Raw genomic sequence first — 26079 nt, 5'->3', positions numbered from 1 at the left:
ATAGTCAAAGGAGGCGATGGTTCAGCGAACGCCGCCTGTTGGCTCAGCGAACTTCGTGAGATTCAAGAGGCCGTGACCTGAGACCCTGAGACCGGCTTAATGAGTGCAGCGACTGAACAACGGCAGTTCTCCCAAGAAGAGCGGAGCGAGGAATGGACAGGTGCCGCCGCCCAGAGAGCAAGACGAAAGGAAAGACCAACGGGTGCTCCTACCGGAAACGAGATGGCGCCACGGCAAAATCTCGATTCTCGGGATCGCGTCTGTTCCTGTTTTGTGTCTGGCGTGTTTCGTAGAAATGCAATGTGAAAACCGCACCCACTTACCATTGCACTGATACAAATTAAACGTAAAAAAGTGTAAAAAAGAAAGGTCTGTGTGACAAGTATCGCATAAAGGATGTGCAGAAAAATGATGGTTCAAAGAGTTCCAGTATCGTTTTCCAATCACTCAGTAAAAATGGGAGGGTCATGGAGGCGTTGGTCATGGTAAAACTGTTCTTTCCAGACACTTGGCAAAACCAACAGAGTGCGTGAAATCACAAAACATACCGCGATCATCGCAAGATCATGGTTTTCTTTTTTATTCGTTTTCCAAAACCTGCGCGGTGGTTCACGTCGTCTGCTACCTGCTTAGAGCAGACGACGGAAACCGCACATTTGCCGCCACCACGCGTCGCCTCTTTTAGGGCCACGTGACATCCGAGAAGGCTGCGGAGCGCGTCTTCCCCGACGCCGCTCCCTACTCCGCCCACCAGCGCAACTGATTTGGTAAGTTCATGCCTGCAGTAATGGCGAGCACCGCGATCATTTTCGATGTTGTTTAAGCGGCGAACAGACTCGCGACATTCGTCATTCTAGTACATCTGTGCGTGATTCTGGGATACTGTTTCAGTGCAAGTTTAATAGCGACGTTTTGGCCTTTCTCCGTTGACGCTTGGCGCTGTACAAATCGCGCCGAGTCCCCGCACGTGTTTGCGCTAAAAGCGGACGTTGAAGCGGCTATTCCCGGGTAATTGAGGGAGGGGCATGACCTTGCGACAGTGCCTTGACGCACGCTCCGAGCCTAGATCAGTGCATTGTTCGTTGCTTTTGAACGTCGCCGGACGGAACACTACAGTTATTTTGCACTACAACGTGCGGGGCTTTTCGGTGCAAAGGGAGAGGAGGCGCGCGTTTGTTTACGTCGGTGCTTGCCGGCCTTGAATGCGGAGTGCCGTGTGTACCGCTTTTCTCGCGTTTGCTTGCAGCTTTGCGTCTGTCGTTTTGCGTTGACCGAAGGAACATCCAGGTTTTCGGCATTTCGCCGCCGAGTTTTCGGGCTTGCCAAGCTTAAATGTGAAACTGCATAGCGCCATATATTACTTTCCCATTCAATCGTGAGAATAACGCGTCAAAGTGCACTGGTGACCTGTGCCGCGGTATTTCGAGACTTGTCATCAAGGTCGAGCTGAAGATGGGTGCAAAATACACATCCAATGTAACTATATACACATCCAATGTAACTATAAGGGTTCAAAATGAGCGAAGTACGCGGCTTTCAGTCGGTTTGAAACAGCTGTCACAGTTTACTGCCGCGCTTGTTGTGAATTCACAGCTGGTGCAAGCATGGCTATGCGTTTTAGTTTTGCTAGTTGCATAATTTTTTGTGGTACTGGTGCTCTTCCGAGTTTAGTGAAAAAACTGCTTTGTAAGAATTCTTCAACACAATTTGGCGCTCGTGTAATAATTTTTGAGCAGTATGATATAACATTCATGAAAGAGTTGTTTTCCTCGATAACCGCACGTTCCAAGATTTTTATTGAAATACAGTGGACGCGCGATAATTCAAACTCTGATAATTCGTGCTTTCGGTTGATTTAAACAAAATTCTAATTTTTTGTTGGCCAGCTATCCTTTCAATGTACTAAAAAGCCGCTTAATTCAAACTCCGTCATTGGGTTAATTCGTATTGTTTGTGTGTCCATATTGGGAAAATATCTAGTGCTTTGGCTGAACTATTTGAAAATCTGCGCGCGTATAAAATCGTAACAGTCGAAAAAACTAAAAATATGACCCTGAAGCCTTCAGGGAAAAGGGCGTTGCTACTAAACAAACGTTTGAAATGAAGCACAAGTAAGCTATACCGTGACGTTTCTCAACTTTCTAGCCTTACTTACCGTTTTCACGATCCGAATTAGAAACCAAAACAACAAACAGGCCTCAAAAAACGTGTAAACATTATTGACTGCCAACACTTGTCGAAGCGGTCAAAACCACGGGAGCCACTATCGCAAAAAAAAAAAGAACGCACAATCGCTCATTGGCGTGTCTCGTGTCAGCAAAAAAAGACAAAAGAAAAACGACACGGCGGTTACGAAAGTGACGAGGGCTGCATTCAGCGTGTGGCCCGTACGCGTCTGTTTTCTGTTTATTTTGTGCAGTCGGGGTTTAAAAACGCTTAGGAATTAAAAAAAAACGTGATTAAAATCAATGCCTAATCGTATGTGTGCGGTCACCTTGCCCAGAGTCATATATATGAGAACTGATAATTCAAACTTCGGATTGTTCAAATAAAATCGTATGCTCTCTGACTTTGAATTATCGCGAGTCGACTGTATGCGATTTTCGGTGTTGTGATCTGTGTTGTGGCAAAACATTTTGTAACCATAAAGTTCTTCCTGCAAAAGCCCCGATTTCACTCAGTACAGCTTAGAGCTCTAACTCGTGTCATCGATACCATAATAAGAACATGTTGAATCAGCTCCACGAGCAAGACGTTGTTAGTAGTCGTGCCAGCGACAAAATGTTTTGTCGCATGAGTGCTGTCGAACAAGTGCTAAGACATCCCATGTTCAATATTGCGCAACTGTTTAGACGAGTATTTTTTTCTTCTAAATTCGATTCTAATACCTCGTAAACAATTCTCCTTATTACAAAATTAGATAATAGGCGAGGTTGTCAAGATCATAGCAATGCCTAACAAGCTAGTCACCTGGACGACCTGTAATGTAGCTCTGCTGATTAGCTGATGCCACATAACCAGTAATACTAACTTCAAGTCGAGTTCCTAGTTGGGCGTCATCTTCCCGCGAGCTCTCCTCTTTTTAAGCGAAAAATGAGCCGTGCACTAGCCGGAAGTAAACTTGCAGCTTATTCATTCCTCGTTACTCTGGAAGTGCAACACGCACACGTGTTACCCGTGCAACAAAGTTCATATTTTCCATTGCAGCGGAGGTGTTAGGTGGTCGAAATTTTTAATGTCGTTGTTCAGCGAAGAGTGGGGACGCTAGCGCTTTCCTTTCCGTGTTTCGAATTTTTTTATGCACGCTGAGGAACGCATCACAGCCCATGGAAATAGAGCGCAGGTCGCGTGTTTGTGGGTGAGCAGATAGGTTGGCGCAAACATGCGCACGTGCGCATGTCTTTTGTTCTTTTGTTTTGTTCCAAAACAAATCTGTCTTGTTCCAAAACGCATGCGCGCGTGCGCATGTGCTTTGTTCCTTCTGATGCACACGCCGCTATAGAACGCGTCGCAGGCAACGGGAATTTTTTTTTTTTTTGCGGAAGTTTGCTATTCAGCATAAGGGGAAATTAAATGTACAGATACACTCCGGATTCCCGAAGGAATCGGAGCAGGGGGCCATGATGTGGACCTTGTATCCACGCCATGAAGTCTGGCGGACGTCCGGGGCGCGGGCCGCAGGTAGCGACGTGCACAGCGCGATGTGCACAGCGCGTAGGCTTCGCAGAGCAGGGCAACTCCACACCAGGTGCTCTGCTGTAGCCTGGTCAACTGGAGCGGGGCAAAAGGGGCACGTGGAGTTGAAGTGGGCATGGTATTGAGGTGACCAGGACCTCGTCACAGCTGGCGTGAGGGCGACTCCCAGGCGATGACGTCTGAGCAGGACCTCATCTTGGCGAGACAACCCACCAGGGAGATCCGTACCGCGCGGGGGTATGAGAGCGCGCGCGGTGCGCCGGAGGCGTTATTTTTCACTGGCAAGGCGAACAGCGTTCGACGAAGGTGCAAGAGGAGCTAGATATTGTACACGCACGGGGTGTGTTCCGGCATCTGCAGCCTGCAATGCGGGGTGGCTATTCCGTTGGCGCCATGACACGCGCACACGACATGGATAAGTGTCCACTATGTCCTGGATTGCTAGCAGAAGTTCGTTGGACGTGAGAGTTTTTCGAAGCTCTCGTACAGCTGCCGACGAATCAGTGTAAATTGTACACTGAGGTGAAGCATGGTTGATTAACGATGTGTGTAGCAGAGCATCCCGCACTGCAAGGAGTTCTGCCTGCGTTGATGGCCATTTCTCCGTTGTTATGTAAGTGCAGGTCACTGGATCGGGAGCCATAGTCGGGCAAAGTAGAGGGGTATGAAGTAAGGTATCGGAAGCACTGGCGTCGACAAACATCAGCGTAGAGGAAGGACTAGCAATGTCCATAGAAGGCAGAATCGGAGCACCAACTGTCCGGGGATGAATACGGGCAAGAGGTCGCATATCCGTTAATTGGTGGAACTTCCATGGGGGCCGTATACTGATGTTTGATAGGGGTGGGGCTGGTGAACCGGTCATGTACGCTGCAAGAGCGGCGGAATCTGGGTCAAGGGCTTGTTTTTGGAGGCCGGCTTGTCGACGCTGATGCACTAGCTCATCAAACGTGTTGAGCTGCAGTTGAATTTCGCTGCCCTGTTCTTCCTGATGAGGGATGGGGGCGAAATAGTGAGGTTCTTTTGGGGCCCGGGGCCGAGATGGCGATCTCGGCTCGCCCTGATGACCGACGTCCGATGCTTGAAGAAGGTGAGGGATGAGAACTGCCTGTCTGGCTAGATATTAGGTTTATTTACATTATTTACAAAGCTCCAAGTATTTACATCAGGTGAGAGACACTCTGCCCACAGCAGCCTGTTCGGCCAAGATCTATACGCTTAGATCCCTCTCGACCGACCTCGAGATAACCCAACACTCCGGTTTTGATAACAAAAACCCCGCCTCCAAAAAGGGGGCGTACAAGAAAGAGAGAAAAACCCTTTAACCAATTAATAGAAACCCATTGATTGGCCACAGGAACCAGCCAATCACACATGTGTCCCCACCTGCGGTCACGTGACCCAACCCTCTCTCTCTTATGCACTCAAAGTGCGTTTCCTACGCACGCTGTTACACCCGGCCAGAAAATACAGGACATCTGCGGCCTAAAGTGAACCATCCATAACGTTCAGCGGGCGGCATCTGCACAAACAACAGCCAAGCCGAGGGCCCGGAGCGGTCCCCGCGCGGCTGACCTCCCTCCGCGCGGCGCCTCCCGCAGCCCCCCAATGTCCCGCGACGCGTAGGACAATGAGGGTTGCTAATTCCCTCCCAGACGAAGGGCGCCGCGGCCTGCCGCCAGTCGCACCGGAAGACGCGCTTCAGGCCCACTCGTTGGTCTCCGAGGCGATTGACCCGTCAACGACCCACGCCGCCGCCGGAGTCGAAGATTTCCAAACTTACACCGCGCGCGCTTTCAACACTAAGAGATACGATAACCTGGCTTCCCGTCAGCCTGTTATGCCGAAGGACCCAGCCACCCGCGACGCAGGCTAATCGCCCCCGTCCTTTGACAAACAAAAGGACGGGCACAACACACGCTCTCCGCGCCTCCGAACTTGGCGTCCGTGCGGCTACATGAAAGGGACACGGGAAAGCAGCCACCAGCGGAGGCGACGCGGATACCTGAGCCCCCGGCGGCCTTAATTAATTACATGCGGAGCCCGAACTTAACAGCTGCGCTCCCTGTTGCAGAATAGGGACGGGGGTGAGGACTGGAAGACCACAGCGCTGACCGGGGCTAAGCCAGCTAAGCTGCTTTGTGGATGTATTTTGCGGACGCCCGCAAGGTGCGCGGACTACAACGGCTGAACCAGCAAGGGGGAGCTTTGCAGCGCCTTTGTAGTCGCATTATGTCATTTCGTCTTACTTTGAATGCTCATATAAGTTAGGACTCCGTAGGAGCAGAGTCTAAGGGCAAACAACAAAGGAAAAGTGAGCGGCAAAGGGGCTCGGCCGAAGCGCAATGCCAGGGAACCCCAATGCTCTTGCGCAAGAAGCGTCTTAGCCCAACAATCCCGGCAGGGCGTGGCCGTGGTACTTGTAACGTTCAACGACAATAACCACTCTATCACTGCTGTAAAGCAATAAAACATTTCATGCCCCGTGGCAGCTTCGCTGGACATCCACTTTTGCAGGGCCGGGAATGGGAGCCGATATTTTTCACAACACTGCTGACAAATTTTGCACCACTAGGAAAGGAACGCAAAAATACTACCAGCAAAAGACACCAGAATGTACGGGAACAAGGTAAATGTAATCAGCACACTCGCACGAACGCACTTTTAGAAAGCGCACAAGATTGTAGAACACGATGAACAATACATAATAGATTTATGGCATATAACACTGGACACTGCAATAATTGGCTTCGTAAATGTGGGGGTGATCATCTCGGCTGAGGAAACATTTACCAAACCTGCGCCAGTGGATCTACCTTCGTTGCTTTAAGCCATAGTGTCAAAGTACCCGCGCTCTATTTTGTGACGTGTTTCCGGCGTGCGGTACTACATCCCAATGTTCTGCTGTACAGGTATTATATAAAACATGCGGGAAGACGGATAAACAGTTCTGCGGTAACATAGCGTAAGCAGCGTTTGAGCCGTACGGATGGGAGCGCCAGGAAGTGAAGATCGCGGGCTGCGGCGTACGCGGCTTCATTCCCTGATAGGCCATTATGACGGGGGGACCATAATCTTCCAGAATATAAGCTCGCACAAGTTTCATAGGTAGCTTGAGGGCTTCAGCCGTTGCCAGGCCTGCTTGATATACAGTGGCAGCGCGCGTACTGTTAGTACATGGTGATGTTTATGTAGGGCTGGAGACCGTACGCTTCGGAAGCGTGTCATACAAACTACCTTCATGAAATGGCGCAAACTATCACTTGCGGCGAGTACATCAATGCGATTAAGTAGATGCAGTCTTTGCAGCCGTTGAGCAACGGTCCCCTTCCTTCTATCCCTCTCCCCACCGTACGGCAAACGCCCTCCTTCCTCCAATAAAATATTCAATCAATCAACCCGCTGCCCACATGGGCGTAACTTAATTGTTGGGAAAGTAGTGCAAATGATCTCCTATTACTTCAAACAGAAGTGTAACTGCTCCGCTCCACGCTTAAACAAGAACGAAACGGTTCGCAAGTCGTTTTGTAGCGCGCCACAAACAAGCAAACAGTGTGTCCTAATGTCAGTATTCACAGCGGCAAAGTTTGCGCGATTTCTGCTGCCAGTGAAGCTCAGAGCGCAGTCGCTCTCGCGTAGCTTGTGTTCGTTTTTGTCGCCTAAATATCAATATCTGAACGGCCGTACTCTCGAAATCGCATTGTTATTTGTCGGATTTTGGTTGCTCCACTAACCTTCAGTGTATCCTTCGAACTTTATCTGCCAAGTACTGGTCCATCCGATTACACAGCCTTCGGGGGGTCGCTGGACCTGTGAAGTCTGTCCTGATAACCAGCCAGACGCTTGATAGCCTGACGGGCTCAATTACGTTGTCTATTGCGCGACGTGTTGCCAGCGTAGCGCGATAAGCCCCTGTCTCCACTTCAGATAAGTTGCGCTCGCGCTGCGCAGCTTATCAGTTCTCAGTGTGGGCCGAGACGTTGAAGCATGGTCGCAAGTGGCTATTACGCCCCCGTAGATAGGAAGACTGAAGGGGTCCTAGACTTCAAAGTCGTAATACCGTTGAAATATGTCGGGTACCGTACTTACTCGAGCGTATGCCGACCGTCCACATCTTGTCAAAAGGAGAATTATACAAGTTTAGCCACAATTTTGCTCACATGAAGCTTGCGTTTTGGCTTGTAAGGCGTTAATTTTAACCCTTTACACAGAGTGCGCGGAGATCCACGCAACGTGTCCACGTTAACAGCTTATAGCCACATGATCTGTCCTTTTTAAAATAAGCACGTCGCCGTGTGTAGACGGACGTGTACCTCTAATGAATCGATGAAATGTGGTAACTGGACCAGAAATGATTCTAGTGCAGTGGTATTCTGTTCACCGAAGATTTCGCCTCAGCTTGCTGGCGGTCATTTCGCTCCCGAACGACGATAGTGTTGTATCTGCAGCGTTTCCTGGCACGCAACCATTCTTCCTGCCAGGCTACGGAAATGTTGCTTGTGAAACAAGATCCGCGTTTGTCATTGCTGCGATAGGATAGTGTCGTCTGCGCCGCATACGGAACTGGCTTAGGTTTAGCGCGCGTATCTTAAACCGCGTTTACAGTTCGCGCCATGACCCTCTAGTCGAGCCCACATATAACGGCCCCACTTAAAACGAACTTTCGTTTATAACGAAAAAAACCCGCGTTACCGTCAAAATATACCTTATTTCAGTGGCATAAAATGCCACGTACAACGAACGTCTTTGAGCCCTGCCGATCGGTTACAGCGAACGGCCGGCGCCGCGATGTCGGTTGAAATGACGCCCTCTGCCCTGCTCTGCCGGCGAGTCGCTTTTCCTAACCTCCTCGCAGGCAAACCGGGCGAACGAAGAAGTTATTTCAAGCTATGCGGGAGCGTGACGTCTATAACGCGGATGAAACTGGGTTATTTTACCAGATGGTGCCGGATAAAACGCACGCCATGGTAGGCGACACTTGCACTGGCAACTTCCGGCAAAGTGCGCGTCACAGCACTTCTGTGCACTAACATGGATGGCAGCGACGGCCGCGTGCCCTTCGTCATCGGAAAATTGTTAAAGCCGCGTTGCTTTAGGAGCTATGTGCCCGTGCGCTACAGGCGCAACTCTAAGGCGTGGATGACGCGCGATTTATTCGCGGAGTGGCTGAGCGAGTTTGACCGTGACATGCAGAGGCAAGGCGGGCGCGGGACCTTGACCTCGGCTGGGGCGGTTGCGTTTTTGCCGATGAAGATGCTGACACTGCGTAACCGGGCACGGATGAAAGCATTGTTAATGAAGAACGGGGCAAGAGCGAAGAGGAGGAATCGGACGCGGATGACGGCGAAACTTTTGAGCGTGTGCCTATAAGCGCGCATGTTGCAGTGGGCTACATAGAGTTGGGCTACATGGGCTACATGGGATACATGGGCTACATAGAATGGGCTACAACTTGTTTACACCAAGGGCCTCGGCGAAGAGCTCGTGGCTGCTCTAAATGAACTGTACATCACCATCATCAAGTCTGCACTGCGCAGGAACAAACAGCCATCACGGACTTCTTTGCGCAAAAATTAAATTGTGTTTTGACTTCTGATTTTTTTTTTACTGGGGTCCATTTACTACGAACTTCGGGATATAACGAACGGAGGCCGCGTGACGCTTAAATTCGTTATAAGCGGGCTCGACTGTACTTAAATAGCGCTGAAGAGGGCTGCAAACGTTTTATACTATACTTCCTTCGCAAGGTTTTCGCCTAGATGGTATGGGCCAGCTGCGGAATGTTTTCGGCTCATTTGCGGGCGTTTAATTTTTTTTTTTTTTGAAAAGTATGTTTCTTTTGCCTCCACATTTTGGGCCTATTTGGCCTATTTGGTGCCGCCGTCTGTGATGACACGCGGTCGCGTTTAAACTCTGTTCACTGTACGTGACAAAGATAAAATAAAATTTGTACAGCTTGCACTATACTCGGTTACAACTCAAGAACGGCACCACCTCATGTAGTGTATCACCCCGCCAAAGCGCCGGACTCGTGACGTCAGTGCGCGCGCGTTTTGAAAGGGGTTTGCTATGAATGCGTGATATCGTGTGCCTTGTCTCACGCAGTTTGTTTGTCGTCACTGGAGTCGTTTATAAGCATATTAAGTCCAAAAAATCACGGGAACGGCTCGCGTCATGTTCAAAATATTCCCAGTAACGGCCTACTTGCGCCGCGCGAAGAAACATCCGGCTACGGTGATAAGGCACAGCGGCAACTTCCGGTGCCGTTCTTAAGTTGTCACCGAGTATAGTGGTGCACGGCTGGAGAAACAGCAGGGCTCGGGTTCGAGCTAGCTTTTCCCCACACTGACAGCAGGTCCCAGGAGAGAGGGTTATCCGGACGCCAGCAGTGGAAAGCCGTTTTGGACGGCACTGTAACGCAAAGACCATTAACAATGTTCAGCGCTTTATTCATCAGCAGTCCTCGTCATCCGTTTCGTCGTCGTCTTCCGAAGGCACAGCCGCGTAGGGCAAATCCTTTTGTAGCGCGTCCTCGCCTCGGTAGACCTCCACGTCTTCGTCAGCTGGCCTCGTGGCCGTCTTTACGTGTGGGTTGTGGAGGGATGGCTTGATAGATTCGTCGTCATCGCCTTCGGCGCGGTGGAGCCGTGGCGCGCCGCTCGCTAGCCGACGACGGAGGCGGGAGCTTCTCACGTGGCGTAAGCCCACGCGCAAGCCTGGACGGCGCCAAAGCCACAGCGCGGAGGCGGTCACCGCGAGTCACGCGCTCACGTGCGTCGGGGCTTTCTGTCTACGCCGTACAGATTTGTGTCTGCTGAAACAGCTGTGCCGTTAAAACAAACCGCAAAATAAGATGGAAATTTTTCTCGGATACTTAAGTCTGCTTACGTGCTTTGAAGGCGAGAGCGCAGCGATGAGCTTATTTTCTGCTGCATCGCGTCGCCTTCTCTTTTCGCGCTTTCGTTTTTTTTTGCCTTTCGACGCGATTTACCCAGACAGACAGACAGACCGACCGCGACAATTGACACAGCAGCTTCCCCACAGTATGAGCTCCAGTGATGCTCCGTTTTGGGAAGAAAAAATTCCGTTTCAAGGTTCCAAAGTTCTCTATTTTAAGCACTTTTCCCCCCAGGTTCATCAAGAATTCCCTGCTAATTTCCCTGCGTTCTCCTTTCGCAGCTGACATACTTTTACGTGGATTCCTGTTCGGTTTTGGGCGTTAGCCAGCGCCACCTATGTCATTACGTAGCCTTCCGGACGCAGACGCCGTTCAGAGTGTCAGAGTTTCAGCGTGAACTATTTTGTACTACAGCTGCCGCTCAGCAACATTTCACTATGCATCTCACGTTTTGTACCATAGACCATGCTTACTTTGGAACTAAACATTTAAGTTAAAACGGCTCCTATAGGAAAAATACGAAGAAATTGTTGGGCAATGTGGGTAATTTTAGCTGAGCATCGGAACTGCTGGAGCAATCTCTTGTTGACAGCACGCGGACTAAGGCGCACCCGAAGTAACGTTTTGTATATTGCGCAGGGATACATGTGTACTGGCTCCAGCCCTTTAGCCGACGCCGTTTTGCACTTTGCCAGCTCTTTCTCGGGAAATATTGTTTCCTTTATACTCCTTCCTGTTTTACGAACTGGATTACAAGCGGTCTCGGATGCTTGTGGCGGGGGGGAACACGGCTGCGAATACATACATCCGGCGAAGTGTTACGGGAAACTTTTTTAAAGAAAACAACGTAATCAATGATGCGAGGACAGGTTTACCGACATTGTTTTTCCCTTTTACTTCACGACTACGACAATTCCCTGCATCTATTAAGATTCCCTTTTTCCCTTTTGACTGAAATTGCAGCCAGAAATTCCCCGAAAAGGGGAAAGTTGCCCGCACGGAACATTACTGAGCAGCTCTCCTCCGCCTGCACCTGTCGCGGCGCACTCATCATATAGCGCAGCTGGGTGTTGCTCTAGCGACCCGGGTTCGAATCCCAACGAATCCGATTTATTTTCTCTTTATAGCCGTGATCATTATGGTACAATTCGCGTTGATGACGATAACGACGATGACTACGGTCACTTTTCGCGGTTGATCTTTCGCCTTAAAGGGGCAATGAAGACAAAATACAAGTTTGTTTTATTCGAAAGATTCCGTGTTCTATAGTGCCCCCAGTGCTTGTCCGGAAGCAAACGATGCTTTATTTACTGCGAAATTAATCTATGTTAAAATTTTGATTCTCGCGCCAAAACGTGTGTTTCAACGACGTTTTAAATGACATCAAAAGAGCAGTGTTTCAGCTAAACTTGGTCTGGACATTGGCGCTTCTATGCTTACGTGTACTTTCGTACGTCCCACTCTTTGGCCCGCCATTATTACTGCTGTAAAAAGAATGTGCCATAAATTTAAGCGCGGATAGCTCGTTCGGCAAGCTTGTAAGCTCTGCCTAATTTGCGTTTGCTTTTGCCGGTCTCCGCCAATCGCAGAGCTGGCTGGTATGGCATCATAGGTTCTTTTACGGGAAATGAGCTAGTGGATCGCATGGCCATTCCCTTTTTTTTCCTAATTATGTAGCTTATTTGAGCGAGTTTACATTAAAGTGGTGTCAGAACTATTCTAACGAGGCAATGTTTTGTTGCATTTTGTCTTCATTGGCCCCTTAAGGCCTAGGTAGCGGCCCTTAAGCCGCAAGTTTTTCGGCCCGATTAAGGGGGAGGGGGACAATGTGGGTGGTAGGGGCGTTCCCGTAAGAGGTGATACGTAGATCGCGGGACGTCGCTGCAGGGTAACTTATAAGGGTGTTGAGCAGCGGGCACCGAAAAGGGAAACTCAAGCCAGCGGAGAACTGTTTGCGTACCGCCCAGCCTCCGAACAGCGCTTTGCCTGCTTAATGTGCGTGTTCCCCGTCCCTCTCTACTGCCTAATCACCTTCGTGGTCGGAGGAGACAGCGGGCTGAGAGGTTGAACAAGAATGTGTTGTAGGGTAGATGTGGTGGAGAACGGGGATATCGTATGAGGTATGGGTTTGGACTGGGCCACGTACTCTTATAAGGGGCGTGGCAGTGAGTTTGAGTCGCAATAATCGTAGAGGATTTCAGCGTAGCGAAGATTTATAGGACGGGGCGAAGGGGGAGGTGGGAACGTGATTTTTTGTGTGTGGGAAAATCCGGAACGCGGGATCGCGTTCAGCGAGGTAAGCCGCTTAGCTCCTCTAAAGGAAGAAGGGACCAAGGGTACTAATGTAGAGGCGATGCTGGCTAGACTGGGGAAGTTTTGGAGCTGGGGATGAGATATGCGGCTTGTTTAAAAGCCTAGGCAGGCTGGCTGCAAATCCGTGTAATCGGTCACGAAGTCTGTGGAAGATGGTGCGGTTGTCAGGGCGATGGCTGTTCTTTGGCGGTGGCGGTAATGGCATGTGAAGGGTGAGGTCTGCACGGTGGCGTAATGCGAGTTTTTGCTGAGTTTGGAGAAGAGGTTAAATCTAAAGGAAATATCAGAGTGGGCCTCCTCGATTATCAGTCCCGTATCGTCCGCGGACTGGCCGAGACGCGATCCCGCTCTCGATTTTCCCGTGTATTCCTTCCTATGGGACGAATTCCGGTGCGAACGCAGTCCTCGTACTCCCCGCGGACCGTCCAGGAGTGGTAAATCGAGGAGGCTCAGTGTTTGGTCGATAGTAGCAGGTCAAAGGTAGACCCCTGCTTTCACGGGCGAAGCTCCTTAGAGGCTCCAGCTGTCGTCGTCTCATGTTGTCGTCGTATCATAGTGTCATGTCGTCGTAGTGTCATGTAGTCACGGTGCTAAAACGCCGGGACACCCTTTTGCCAACGCCTCGCGCTAGAACGCTTTGTGCTTCGAAGACGCGAGACTTACAGCAAGCCTGTATACCTCTACCTCCCAACGGTTTCATCTCCGTGGGCAGGAACGCCGAAGCATCAGGAATACACTTATACAGTACATGCTTCACCCCTCCCCAAATCACACAAAGAGTACTGTTGGGCAAGTTGGTAGTTCCTTTTAAAAAATAGCTACAGCGCGAATAGAAAAAAAGGACACACTAAGACGACTGGACGAGCGAGCTCTGGTTCCACGTTAGTGGAGCCGGCCAGGGATTTTTCCAATAAACTGCTATCTCTCTTTCTCTCTCGCTCGCTCGCTGTACTTCTCATGACGTAGACACTTTTCTGTAGTATTGCTCCATTTTTCTTTTCTCGTGAAAGAAATGTTTCTAATAAACAGCCGCTTAATATGCACCACAAGTTCCTCAATATTTGGTGCCAATGTTTTTTACTAACTCTGGTCCGTACAAACTGTACGTTAAGATATAAGTACTTTTTGTATCTTCACTATTTTCTGCTTTTTATTGTTTTTTTTATGGCTTGCAATCGCTTCCCTTAGTGAACAACGCTTTCAGTGGCCAGTTTTAAACGATATGGTTTATTGGGTTTGCCAGAATAATGAAGCAGTATGAAAGCTACATAGAAAAAAAATTCTGCTGGTTTACTGCTAGGTGCTACTGATAAATAAAGCACTCACTGTTGCGTAGTTATTTAAAAACAATATGTCGGCAAATACCGAGTGCACGAAGCCTTGCTAAAGTGATTTGAATTGACTTGCCGTTAGCAATGACAGCTGATTGTGTTCAGTGTACGAGCTTGGGTATGGAGTTAATGCAGTATTAAGATGAGCTCACTTAACGGAATTTCTACATCAGTTGTACGATTAATCGGGAATGCAGCGGGAAATTAAAAAGAAACACATATTACCACAGAACGATATTTGTGCGCGCGTGCGTGCGTGCGTGCGTGGAGCACGGATAGAGAGAGAGAAACCAAACCAGAATAAGTTTAAAGCTAGCAGCCCTTAGGTAGACATCACGTAAGTAAAGAAGGTAAAACCTGAGCGAACCGGACGCTTTAAAACGCAGGGAATATAAATATCTCAGTGCGCTGGTTGTCTTACTTCTCATCTGCCCTGAACAAATGGAGGGTATAAGCGTGGCAAAGACATAAAATTCGCCAAAGGCGTCACCTCCGACGAGCGGGAGACAAAATGTCTTTCCGTGAATGAACCGCAAGAAAGATAACAGAACAGGGACGTTCTTATGAACAGACAATATTTGCTCGCCGACGGGCGTACGGGCAGAGGTTATAAATGTGCCCAATAGAGCAATTAATATGAGTTACTACATGCTAGGAAAACAAAATTCACTCAGGGGAGTGCGTAATACCCACCTTGAAAGTGATTCTCAACGGAGCACTGAATACTCAGAAAAGAGTTTAGTTACTCCGAACGTTCACGGTACTTCTAATATAACGACTCATTGTGCGATGAACACAGAATGACGCATTACGAAAATTCTCTGTTTTCTAAAAGAAAGAAAAAAAAGCCGCCCAACAACAGTGTTTTGCTCGTTGTCATAGTGAAGTGCTTCGCCAAATTCGTGTAAATTGTCCTTGCGTTTTTTGGCACATCACCGCCACTGCGAACATGCCACTTCACCTGTAGATACTAACTAGATAGTGTGAAGCATTCGTGTGTTTCGGGGGGAAAAGGTTGCGAAAGGTTTCAGTACTTCAGCATTTATGCTACCTTCGGGTTTACATTCCGCGTTTTCATCGCCAGGTGTGTTCTCGTTTCCATCCTGCCCTAGTTTCCATCGCGTCCTCGTTTGCATCGCCACTTGTGAAATTTAGCGCCGTGTGTGTAGTCATGCCGCGTTTCTATAATGCGCTCGACTACATTGTACTACGACACTTGACTACACTGGACTACTACTACTAGGCTGGTCGTAGGGCCCTTACGACCGGCGTCTTTTCGCGTATACAATAAAAGCTCGTTAATTCGAACTCGGTTGATTCGAACTTCCGGTCAAGTCGAACTCACGCCCTGGTCCCGGCACAGCCCTGTACATTTCAATGGGAGAAAACTCCCGATAATTCGAACGCGTGGATATCCAGAATGGTTAATTCGAACTGGATCCCCTGCTTTCCACGGCTCCTCGCACAAGCAAGGCGGCCCTGAGTGATTACAATGTGTTGAAAATCCAAAACGAACCAAATTTACTTGAGATGCAAAACAACGAAAGAAAAAAAACAACCGCGTGGCGCGCGCGCTACGCTCCTCCAACAGCTTATTTCGCGTCTACAGAGGGCGCCACACCACCGGCGCCGGTGCTCCGGCGCGTGCCATTATTATTTACGAAACATTATTTACGAAGTCACCTGCCACAAACGTGCAGTAGCGCCTAATTCGCGATAACGAGTCCGGAGGTGGTTTCTTTATGCTCTTCCCGCGCAGTGTGGCGCGATTTCCATGCATTCTAGCGCGCGCCCGCTAGTTCGAACTCCGCTTAATTCGAACAATTTCATGGTCCCCTTCGAGTTCGAATTAACGAGCTTATAGCGTACTCGAATATAGTAAACCGACGTAAAGGGCAATGCGAAGGCGCAAATATCAATGACAGTAACGTTTCATTTTTTTTTAGTTAATACGAACAGTGCTAGGATGAGCCCTGTAGTAAAACGATTGCCCTATGTTTACAAACTTGCAAGTTCGGCCATTATCACTCCCGAGCCAAGCAATATCCCGTCATTTGTGTGCGCCTACTCATACTCACATCTTCACATTTCAGTTCTTGCTGTGGGTGCAACGTCTTCATTTTATCTATTTTATTTACTACAAGTTCAAAGTCCGTTGGCGTTACAGAAGGCGGCGTAACGGAATACAGAACACGTACACTGAATAATTTCAGAAACAAGAAAACAGAAATAAAGAAGTTCTTATGTTTCCCTTTCATCATCGAGTTCCATTTGCGCAGAGTTACACGTGCCTTATTACAAAATACAATGATGCGGTATTTTAAATACCTTCCTGGAAATATTGGTATTTCAGAATGTTTATAAAATAATTTAGTAACGATCTTTACAAACGGTTGCTGTATTTTATGCATGTTTACCAAGATCCTTTCGGAACTATTTTAATCTGGTGAAGGGGGGCGGGAACAGTCACAGTGCTGGATAGCCTCATTGATAACTCCAGCGTGGGCCAGAATTTCACGAATTCAACACGGAACGGTTCATGTAATGGTAAGGTACAAGTGTGCAGCCCAGCGCATTCGCCTACACACAGATTATAAAAAGGATAGCGGTAATCTTAATTCGTTAGGGCAGTTTTGTTGGACGCACGAAATGAAGTGGCGAAATGCGTGATCGCAGAGAAAATGGAAATATATAAAATTAAGATATAGGACAAAATAATTTTGAAAAGAAGTCAAAAGCCCGTGATGTTGGACTGCACAGAAGGGGACTGTTCTAGAGATGATAGCCACTTTCGTCAGGCATGGAAGCCGATGTTTTGTGAATCAAGGCTATGCGAGATAGCAATCACAAAACTTCGATGCAAAATTCCCCCATTAAATTTTTATTTTTCAAAATCTGGTCTGGCTCCATCTCTGCAGTGCCTTTCGTGCCACAAGCTGGAAAATATATAAAGTTTCCTTTTTAATTGCCGCAGCTTCTCCCCAATGCGACGCATGCACCTGGAGTCAACCTGTAAGCGCCTTCACCTTCCGCTATGCACTTCCGAGGTCCTGTCACTAGGCGCAACCGCCGTAGGGTGTGCCACAAGAATGTTGCGACCGCCCTTCACTCTTACGTTGCGCCGACAGGCCAGTTTTCCTGCTAGGCAGCTCAGCATTCATATTTATTTAATTTTTCTTCTTGACTATACTGTCATATATAGATAATTTCTGTTCTATATTTCATTTTCTTTCTAGATTTTGAGATTTAAAGTAATATAGGTCACATCCTGATTAGGCACGAAGCTTCTTGGCCAATCACCCACGTGGGTATGTGCCATGGTCTGAGGCAGCGAACCAACCAACCAACCAAGTTGCATGCCTGCTAATGTCCTGGTTGAGCTCGGTCTCCACGCCTCACCCTGAAGTTGGCTAATAAGTCGCCATTGCCCTGGCCCTTACAGCTACCCCGGCAACTGCAATAATCTCCGACTCGCAGACGGCTCTTAGGGACTTTGCGACGGGTCGTGTGTCCCCCATCACCGCACGCGTCCTGGAGACAGCACCGAATCCGCCTGCACATTGCCCACACCTGATATGGACACCGGCCCATTCGTCCCTTCCGGGTAACGAGCTGGCTACCGAGGTAGCCCGAGATTTCTGCTGCCGGCGATGCCTCAGATGCTGCTTCTCCACTCGGGCGGGAGAGAGGGATCGCCTGGTCACTTATCGGGACATTACGCAGCACTACCGGCTTAGTCTGACGCTCTTTGCGAATTAAGCTCCCACGTAAAAGCGCCGGCAGTCTATTCCGTGGCGTCGACTGCAGACTAACACCTTTCCGCTTCCCGCATTGTCCCTTCTCCACTTCCCCACGCGATACTACCGCACGTGCACGTGGTGTGGCGCGCCTTTGGCTTTCCTCCACCACATAGCCCCTCCAAACCGCCCCCTCCATCCTACTCTGTTCCTGCCCCTTACCACTCTAGAGCAATGGGAGGCTACGCTGCTCAGGTCCGACCACGGTGTAAGAATAGTTTAGGTGGTGACACTCGCCTCGGCGACGCGACCACATCTTGTTCGGCGCTCCACCGCTTTTCGCAACCGCCGGTAGATGGCGCTAGTGTATGGGGGCCCAGCCACGCTGCTGCACAAGTTGCGGCTGCTTGCGCGCGGTTTGCCTAAACGTGTAGGCTAAACGCACATGATTTTACTGCAGCACACAGCCTTACTATCTTAAGGGTAAAAATCTTGCCGGTATACATTTAAATTTACCGGTCATTCTAAGCTAAGCGCAGTAAACCCAAACGATGGGCCGGGGTAACATAACGGATGTGCAACGTTAAGAGCAAGTCACCTGCCCTTGTTTCCGGCTAGTTGTGTGCATATGCTTCTAATAGATCGCGAAACCTTCAAGGTCCTAAGTCACAAATGAAGTACGAACCCACGCAACGATTTTTTGCGCTCTAAGTAAACGTATCTACGAGCGATTTAAATGTGTGCCGATACGTGGTTTACGAGATAAAGGTATACTATTGTACTCGTTCTTCCTGTACGATGCGAAATTGCCTTATCTATAGCCGGTCCTTTTTCGCGATTTTCAAATAGCTGTTTTGACACAATGGAATCCCACTTCCGCGCACGCGCCACGTGTCGAGAGATCTTATCAGAGCTTTTCGGTCGAGCAGCCAGTCTACGAGAAATCGCATGTTTTTTGACAGGACGCCATCGGTCCCACTAAAAAATCTTTCGCTTAAATATATTGTCTGCGCTTGTTGCTTGCCTTATATTTATGGTATTATTCAAGTTAACGTAAAACTTTACAGAATGCAAGTGGGTGCCAGTTTTGTTATTCCTGTTTCATCTGTGCCCCGAGTTTAAGATGGTCGAGTTACTATCTTCACCAACCTTGTCTCATTTTTTGTGCTTGTAGAGCTAAATCCTCTATTGTTATTGTCCCTCTTGTAACCGATGTCATGCAGCCTGGGGAGCAATAAATAATAAATAAAATAATTTACTGGAGACAACTCAACTAGGCTCGTCCCAGGCAGGGTAACTGCGGAATACAAAAAAGGGTAGTTATGGGATTGCGTCTGTATGTATGTATGTTTGCATGCGTGCGTATACCAGTGTGTTGTGTCCATATATATATGCACACTTACATATTAGTGCTTCGTACACATTCAAAACGCACAATATTTTGTTATACGCCTCCTACAATGGCAATAAGACTTCCACTCAAAGAACACCTTTATTCAAAGCACTCGCACAAAAATCACCGATTGCCAGTGAGGCGTTTCGGGAAAAAAATGCAACAAGAAATATTTTCATTAAGCAAGAAGCTGTTTCAAATCAGCGCTTGGAAGTTATGAAAACATTTCACTAAATACACAAGTTTAGGCTTTACTCACGCATCCGGATCTTGAATAATGTTTTACACATTGCTGACCTCTACTGTATTTTTCTTTTCTCACTTGCTGGATGGCTACGACGAGCAGAGCGAAGGGCCGGTCCCTTGTGGTGGGCTATCGCTTCCGAGGAGACTTTCTAGACTTTTTTTCCCGCGTGAGGTACTGCGGACAACCCGGGAAAATGCACGGGACATCAATCACGAACAACGTCGGCCTTTTCGGGGAATCCAGGAGAACCCTGCCCTTTGATTCTACGTAGTACTTTGTACACGCCATTCCATCCGGAAAATGCTTCGCGCAAACATGGTCACTCGACTGCAACGCCCTATCCGATCTCGGAATGGCGCGGCGCCTCGTTTCCAAACGAGCATGCTCGGACGGAGCTTTGAAAAGCGGTACACGTTCTGCACACGTTCTGTAGCCAGAATTGCAGTTGGGAACAAAACACTTCTTTCCCGTTGCCGAGAAGATTCAGCGCACACAGCTCAGTTTAAAACATCACGCTTCTAAACGCGGCCACAACACGAAAGCACAACATAGCACCAACTGCTGCAGTGAGCCAAGCCGCGCTCGCCGTTCGACTGGGCCCCCATACCGCAGCGCCCTCTACAATTGCGTAATCGGCGCCGCCGCGCGCTCCGAACACGATGTGGTCGCGCCGGTTGCCGAGGGGACGGCGGAGTGTCACCACCTAAACTATTCTTACACCGTGGGTCCGACCCACCAGTGCAAGAGAGAGAAATCCAGCTAGCCGAACTCGCCGCTAGGGCCAACGGGCTCCTGGCCGTCGACTAGGGGACTGTAGTGTGTCGGTGCTCCCAGCCAGCGCCTCTTTCTTAACAGCTTTGTATGAATAAAGTTTTCACCACCACCACCACCACCACCACCACCAACCAACCAACCAACCAACCAACCAACCAACCAACCAATCAACTAACCAACCAACCTATCCAGCCCACCTTCCTTGAGGTGGATGATTCAAAAAGGAGGAAGACGAAGTGGCAGACGCTCCTCGTGCGTGCATCGTTTCGTACCCTCTGGTTTGCTTCCTCTGTGGCTGCCGTTCGTAGAAGGAAGAACGTTTCATTAGCCGCCAGCATCTGGTGCACACTTTTGCTCTGACATTTGTACCGGCAGAAAGAGCTAGTGAGAGATGGCCACAACGGAGACCGTTCTCCGGCGATCGGTAAGGCTACGTGGGTGCAGTTTTGCGTCGTTGGCGCTGTGCATCCGCGCTTATTCGGTGAAAATTTCGCTGAGAACAACCGTTACGTTCATATTTTTCTATGTTCCTGCAGCGGCAGTCGTAAAATTTGTCAGTGCTAGTAACCAGGCGTTGCGGCAGTCGCGCGCAGTGAGTTTTAGTACTCACCGGTCACCCAGGTCTCAGTGCATTCGTTAGTCGGAGGTATAGTAGTCGGTGTTCAACATCCGCTGGGGGCAAATGTAATTCTAGAGCACTTTATACGTAGTTTATACGTAGTTTATATGTAGCTTTATATGTAGTTGACACGTAGTTTATACGTTTCTTTCGTCTGGGAAGTGGCGTTGCGTGCACTTTTAGTTTATCTCGCCTTAAAAAGCATCGTCATTTGTTTTTACGCAGTTTGGAGCGCCGTCTGATGGCGCTCTAATACAGCGTTGCAGGCATGGCTAGAGTGTCGCCGGACGACATTTTAACATTTAGCACTAGGCTAGTACCGCCAGAAGCGTCCGTTGTAGAAGTTCGGTCATAGCTTCTTGATGCCAAGCATGGGGGGAGGGGGCGGGGGGTTCGAGAGCGGCTTTTGGCAGTTTTTTGTCACCTTTGTATTGAAGTATAATTTTTACCGCTTAGGTTATTTTTGGTGTTTTAAATGATTGTGTTGTGTTCGTCAGTTCATGTTATGTTAGGTAGGTTAATTTGCGTTACGTTACCTCACTTTACGTAGGTAATGCGACGTAGTGCCAGACGGAACAGTTTTTCAAATAACGCCGGTGGACATCATTATAGCGGATTGCTTATTGTACTCTCAGACGGCGCTCTAGGCACAGCCTTGTGATTATAGCGGTTTATACCGTCAACTGGCTTCAGGGCCTAACTGCTTCTGGGCCTGGTCATCATTGTAGTTACACTGCGTTTTTTTATTCCGATAATAAGCCTTTAGGCCTCAGACCTATATTACATAAGTATATGTTGGCTCCTATTTTCGGAAGAGGGACGCAATCTGTTCGTATAACTTGTACCAGATAGTATAACTTATGCTTAAACGGATCGTGTAACCTATGCCAACAAGGGACACTAGCGTTTGTTGACGAGCGCTGTAATCGGTGAAGGCATCACCGAGAGGCGTCTCGAAACAGCCGTGCATTGGATAGTGACATTGCTTCTTCAAATGTGGGCGCTCCCAGGGCACCTAAATGGTCTGTACTACGAATGTGAAATGGCATGTTATGCTTGACAATGCTTTAGCCATACGCATCTTCAGCACTAAATGGTCTGTACTACGAATGTGAAATGGCATGTTATGCTTGACAATGCTTTAGCCATACGCATCTTCAGCACATAGGGTGCGTATGCTCTTGCGTTGTTGTTTCTGCTGTGTTAACTGGTCCAACCTCATCAGCCAGTGTGGTAAAACATTTTTTTTCCCGACTAATTTTTTCCCGCATGAACGTTATGTAGGAAAAACCAATTCCGGTCACGCAGGTCAAATGTTCTCGAATTTATCAGAACTTTGTTTGCGTGTTGTACAGTGGATGCGTGATACATTGTAAGATTAACGGTATCCTATGCGGAGCTGACATTAAAGTTATTACTTGATCGTACTAATGGTACTAAGTTCACACGCCATTGAGTTTAAAGCTACCCCTAAAACCGAGCGTAGCTTGGAATCGAAGAGGGTGCGGAAGCAATTTCGAGCATTCAAAACGTGCGCCCTCTGTTACGTGTTGTGTGGTCATGTTGCTTGGCACTGTATTGATGAAAAGGCTAACATAATGACCCTGTGTTGTCCGACACATTTGACCTTAATTGCAAAAAGGTGCACGAATAACCACACACCAACCACACAGCACGACTCCGTCCTCCTATCGCTTAGATCTCCTAAATTTGATTTTACGGGTTTTTTTTCGCACACCATTCGCAAGCACACCGTTGTGTGCATTTTGGAGAAGTTCATATTGTGTATTTAGCTTAGCCCTTGCTGTTTTCATTCCGTTTCCGTCCGGTTGTCGAGTGTTCAATGAAGCGCTCTGCTTTCCGCTTTTGTTTTTTCGTCTTTGCGCAGGGCGGCCCTGCCACATCCACGGGAACGAGCAGCACCATGTCCGAGCGCACGGGCATCAAGAAGCTGGCGCGGGAAGCGGCCATCCAGATCGTGTCCGGCGGATCGGCGGGCTTCGTCGAGATATGCCTGATGCACCCCCTGGACGTGGTCAAGACCCGCTTCCAGGTGCAGCACAACGAGCTGGCGGCAGCCGCCGGCGAGCAGCGCTACACGTCCATCGCCGACTGCTTCCGGCGCATGGTGCGCTCCGAGGGCTTCCTGGCCATCTACAAGGGCATCCTTCCGCCAATCCTCGCCGAGACTCCCAAGCGCGCAGTCAAGTTCTTCACCTTCGAGCAGTACAAGAAGCTGTTCTGCTTCGGTGGACCCCAGACGGCGGTAAGCCTCTCGCTCGCCGGTCTCTTCGCCGGCCTCACTGAGGCAGTGTTCGTGAATCCCTTCGAAGTGGTCAAGGTGCGGCTGCAGACCGACAAGCAGGTGGTCACCAGGCAGCCGAGCACGTTCGCCGTGGCCAGGGGCATCTACCGAGAGGCCGGCTTCGGTCTTCGCGGCCTCAACCTGGGGCTCACGTCGACCATGAGCAGGAACGGACTGTTCAACATGTTCTACTTCGGCTTCTACTTCTCCGTGAAGGACAAGCTGCCCAAGACCAACAGCGAGGCAGCCACCTTCGCCATGCGGCTCGCCACGGGATTCGTTGCCGGAACGGGTGCGTCTATGATGAACATACCGTTCGACGTCGCCAAGAGTCGCATTCAGGGACCCCAGCCTGGGCCGCCCGGCACGATCAAGTACAGGACGTGCCTGCAGAGCGTGCGGACTGTGTACCTGGAAGAAGGGTTCTTCGCTCTCTACAAGGGCCTTGTGCCGAAGGTTCTCCGACTTGGCCCTGGAGGCGCCGTCATGCTGGTTGTGTACGAGCACATGAACGAATTCCTAAGGAAAAAGTTTCCGGGATAAGCGTGGCTAAAAACCGTTTTAAAACAGCCCCGGTGAAGCATTTCCTCAGTGCCGTTACCTGCTTCCACAGAGTGTTTTATGTTTGTAACGCCAAGTCGAATCTGTAGTCAGCCACCTTTCGTCATTGAAGCTAGCTAGCTCAGTATCAAAAGTTTACCCGGTGTGGCATGCAATGTTGCTTTTAATTGTCAAATATCTGTTACGACATGAAGAAAATGCTTTTCGGGGACTATCTGATAGGTAATTATTACACAAAATAGAACACAAACTGTCTTCTGGACACTCCGCACTGGCCTGCCCAGTCAGTCTTTCCAAATCAACCCCAATATGCACTGCATAGTTGACATTCTCTATCTATGTTGTACCGTTGCCGGTCTTGAAAAAAGAAACTGCTACGTGAGAAAAGGTGGAATGTGGAATTGTTGTTTTTGTGAGAGAAACCATGTCCATCGCCTGTCAGGCAATCGCTGCTGTTGGTGGTTGCCCGAAGAAAAAAGCGCCAAGTGATCCACATGAGGTGTACATTTATGGTTAAGGTTGCTTGTAGGATGTTAAAAATTGAGCCCTTAAATAATTATTTAAGGGCTCACTCACGTGGGATGGTTAAACATGTTCTTAGCCTAAAATTCTTTCTCACCTGGGAGATTTTGACTTCACGCATTTAAATTTGCGATTGGGCGCGTTGTCGCTGCCTCACATTAAGGAGCTGGACGAGACTACTGAGTATGGTTGTACAAGCGCGTGTATGCGCCATTAGGCAGAAACCGGTGCTGGAAAGTACAAGTGATTGCGTACACAGGCGTGTGGTGGCCCGGTGTGTTTGCCCTACCAGCAGTTTGAAATGTCTTTCAAGGACTTCTCTCTTTCTTCGAAGTGCACATCTCCGTTTAACGATTCTATCAGCTTGGCTAGAGTTTTTGGTTAGTGATTACAGGGGTGGTGTTTCGGTGGCCGTCTTCTTATCAGTGCCGTATCTTTTAAACTGTGAGCGGAAAGAGCCCCACACGACGACTACGTTCGACTGTGCATCCACTGTGCGGGTTGGACCTTTATTCGAATTGCTAGAACTCATTGAAATCTCATTGGGGTGCTGCCGCTTTGTCTTGTGAAATTGGACATCGAGCCAACTAAGTACTTTATTAGATTCGCGAAAAGCAAAAACGCCCGTGTACGAGATTTCGGCGCACATTAAAGATTCCCAGGTGCTCAACATTAATCCGGAGCCCTCCACTACGGCGCGCCTCATCGCCTGCGTTGCGTCGGCGAGTTAAACCCTACAATCAATCAAACGTTATTAGATTCGTACTTATAGTAGCTTTAAACAACCCGAAGACAGCGTTGTTTGTAACATGTTTCAAAACGCGTTACAAAACACGTTGTTTTGAACACTCGTAGAAGTATGAATTTAAAAGTTCAACAAATCCTGTCCTAAATAGAAAATTGTGAATGCCGTCTTTTCAATTCAACGCCCATGTCTGCATTTGACGAAAGAAGCAGGGATCAGTGTTTGAAACTGAAGTAGCAGTCAAAGGTATAGACTTTGCTGTGGGGAATAATTAAACCCTAGACGCAGTCGTGGTATCCGTAGCCTGGAATTGCGCAAATGTGAAAAGGTGTATGCTTTTTGCTTAGGGCCCTCTCTACTTCAAGCTAGTCATGACGGTGACGTGCCTTGTTGGCGTCGTTTCTTAATGCGGAAGTGAACGCGCGTGTGCAAACAAAACAATTACAGGTCCTAAATAGGCGCAGCATCACATTTCCCGCGAAAGCTAAGATCTTTTCCGTAGGTTTGGCCTAATTTGGCTGAACCAACTCGCGGTACAGAGGGGTCCTCCATAGGTATTGGCATCGCCTTGTAGTCGTCATATAACTCCAAACTTTCGAGCAACCTCTAGAGAACGTTATTGCATTTTTATGTCCTGATTTCCAGGCAGTGTGGGGAACTCAGGTGCGCTTCCGAGCAGCAATTTCTAAACTCAGAAAATGGTCTCAGTTATAAGGCTGAACTCAGGTGGAGGGGGCAAGGACTGTTTGTAAATTCCGGCATGCTCGCTGTTTTCTGGGGCCTCTTCCTGGGTGAGAGAGAGAAAGAGAAAATGCCTGGGTGAAAATGCTTCCTTGTGTACCGCACTTTGTTTAAACTTCATTTGTGGCCTGTTTTTATGACCTGTCGTCATTCTTTCCTTCGCCAGTTTGTGTAACCAACTTCAACTAGCACAAACA

The 26079-nt window shown here is 48.8% G+C and overlaps 1 protein-coding gene across 2 annotated transcripts; it reads left to right on the top strand.

The window, feature by feature from the left end:
- Positions 1 to 663: 663 nt before the first annotated feature.
- LOC144175131 (mitochondrial 2-oxodicarboxylate carrier-like) lies at positions 664 to 24268 on the top strand. 2 transcript variants are annotated; one of them, XM_077704217.1, is made up of 3 exons: positions 715 to 767; positions 17681 to 17842; positions 22897 to 24268. In XM_077704217.1, the coding sequence occupies exon 3, from the start codon at positions 22933 to 22935 to the stop codon at positions 23854 to 23856; it is 924 nt and encodes a 307-aa protein (XP_077560343.1). In that variant the 5' UTR covers positions 715 to 767; positions 17681 to 17842; positions 22897 to 22932; the 3' UTR covers positions 23857 to 24268. The 2 variants fall into 2 exon arrangements, with proteins under 2 accessions (XP_077560342.1, XP_077560343.1); XM_077704216.1 differs by lacking the exon at positions 17681 to 17842 and having other exon boundaries at positions 664 to 767.
- Positions 24269 to 26079: the final 1811 nt, after the last annotated feature.

The sequence above is a fragment of the Haemaphysalis longicornis genome, unplaced genomic scaffold (genome assembly GCF_048455015.1).
Source record: "Haemaphysalis longicornis isolate Haplotype H1 unplaced genomic scaffold, Haemaphysalis longicornis Haplotype H1 scaffold_3, whole genome shotgun sequence".
Taxonomy (NCBI): domain Eukaryota; kingdom Metazoa; phylum Arthropoda; class Arachnida; order Ixodida; family Ixodidae; genus Haemaphysalis; species Haemaphysalis longicornis.
The sequence above is the reverse complement of the archived record's forward strand: the minus strand, read 5'-3'. Positions and strand labels throughout refer to the sequence as shown.

What these genes read in the sequence shown, in the direction of transcription:
- LOC144175131 (XM_077704216.1), top strand. Translation starts at nt 22,933, where the DNA reads ATGTCCGAGCGCACGGGCATCAAGAAGCTGGCGCGGGAAGCGGCCATC.